Source organism: Centroberyx gerrardi, chromosome 6 (genome assembly GCF_048128805.1).
Source record: "Centroberyx gerrardi isolate f3 chromosome 6, fCenGer3.hap1.cur.20231027, whole genome shotgun sequence".
Classification (NCBI taxonomy): Eukaryota; Metazoa; Chordata; class Actinopteri; order Beryciformes; family Berycidae; genus Centroberyx; species Centroberyx gerrardi.
The window spans coordinates 34,018,046-34,019,552 of record NC_136002.1 but is presented as its reverse complement, the minus strand read 5'-3'; the positions used below and the strand labels follow the sequence as shown (position 1 = coordinate 34,019,552).

The window sequence follows — 1,507 nt, the reverse complement described above, 5'->3', positions numbered from 1 at the left end:
CGGGGCAACAGTCTCCTTGATGACGTCATCAGATGATCGCCAGGGTTAAGCTGTCAGTCGGTCTGACGTGTCGCCGTGGCAACTCACTGCAGCAGAGCTTCATAAGAGCTGAAGGGCCGGAGCGTCACACTGCTGTACAGCAGACAGCCACTGTCTGCTAGAACTAATGCAGACACTTCACCTCCTGACTATTAGTTGCTTGTAAAGTTGGTGATCCACGAATTTAAGTTAATTTTATGGTTGGATTCATTCTAGGTTTCTCTGGTTAATCTAAATGACTAAAATGTAAAATTGTGTTTTTTCCTCACTTCATCCTCTTCGCTGTTCTGAGCCGAGCGTTGAGGATGGAGGACGGTTTCTTCTGGGACTCTGTGAACTGACTTTCATTGCAGCCTCACACACCGCAGTTTGACAACCTGGTTGTTGTCGTTGATGTGGTGTGTGTGTGTGTGTGTGTGTGTGTATGCCTGTGTGTATGGGGGGGGGGGGGGGGGGTAACGTCATGAACAGTTAATAGACTTGAGACTGTCTTGTGTTGTAAGAAAGCTGGGCTCACAGCTGCATTCAATCTACGAAAATGGAAAATAAGTCGGAGATTGTGTTTGTGCTTAAAGGTTTAAATGAAACTCAGACAACCAGACAAATCTATTTTGGATTTACTCTCATCATCTACTTCTTCACCATCTTTGTTAACTTGACCCTCATTGTTACCATTTTTCTGGAGAAAAGGCTCCATGAGCCGATGTATATATTTCTGTGTAATCTCTGTTTTAACGGAATATACGGCGCTTCTAGTTTTTATCCAAAGCTGCTTCATGACCTTTTGGCTGATGCTCATGTGATATCATACACTGGCTGCATAACCCAGATATTTGTCGTTTACTCCTATGTTTTCTGTGAATTTACCAATCTGACAGTGATGGCCTATGACAGGTACGTCGCCATCTGCAAACCGCTGCAGTACCACTCCATCATGACGGCTCAGAAGGTGGGCCAGCTGCTCCTGCTCACCTGGAGTTTCTCTCTGTTTGAGACCGCCGTGGGCGTCGTGCTGACCAGCAGGCTGCCCGTCTGCGGCGTTCACATCGATAAACTCTTCTGCACAAACTGGGCGGTGGTGAAGCTGTCCTGCAGCGACACCACGCTCAACAACATCTACGGCTTCGTGCTGACGCTGTCGCACGTGTCTCAGACCGCGCTCATCCTGGTGTCTTACGTGCACATCGTCAAAGCCTCGCTGAGGTCGAAGGCAGACAGGAGGAAGTTCATGCAGACGTGTCTCCCGCACCTGATCACGCTCGTCAACTTCACCGCGTCTCTGGTGTTTGACACCATGTACTCGCGCTACGGCAGCGGCGGCAGCCTGCAGGCGCTGCAGAACGTTCTGGCTGCGGAGTTCCTGGTGGTTCCTCCTCTCGTGAACCCGATCATCTACGGCATGAACCTCCAGCAGATCCGCTCCAGGCTCGCCCAGACCTTCGGTCACAAGGTCCACGCTCTGAGCTGA

At 50.0% G+C, this 1,507-nt stretch overlaps 1 protein-coding gene across 1 annotated transcript; it reads left to right on the top strand.

The window, feature by feature from the left end:
* The first annotated feature begins 577 nt into the window (after positions 1 to 577).
* Positions 578 to 1,507, top strand: LOC139929781 (olfactory receptor 2C1-like). The gene has a single exon (XM_071922790.2). The coding sequence runs from the start codon at positions 578 to 580 to the stop codon at positions 1,505 to 1,507; it is 930 nt and encodes a 309-aa protein (XP_071778891.2).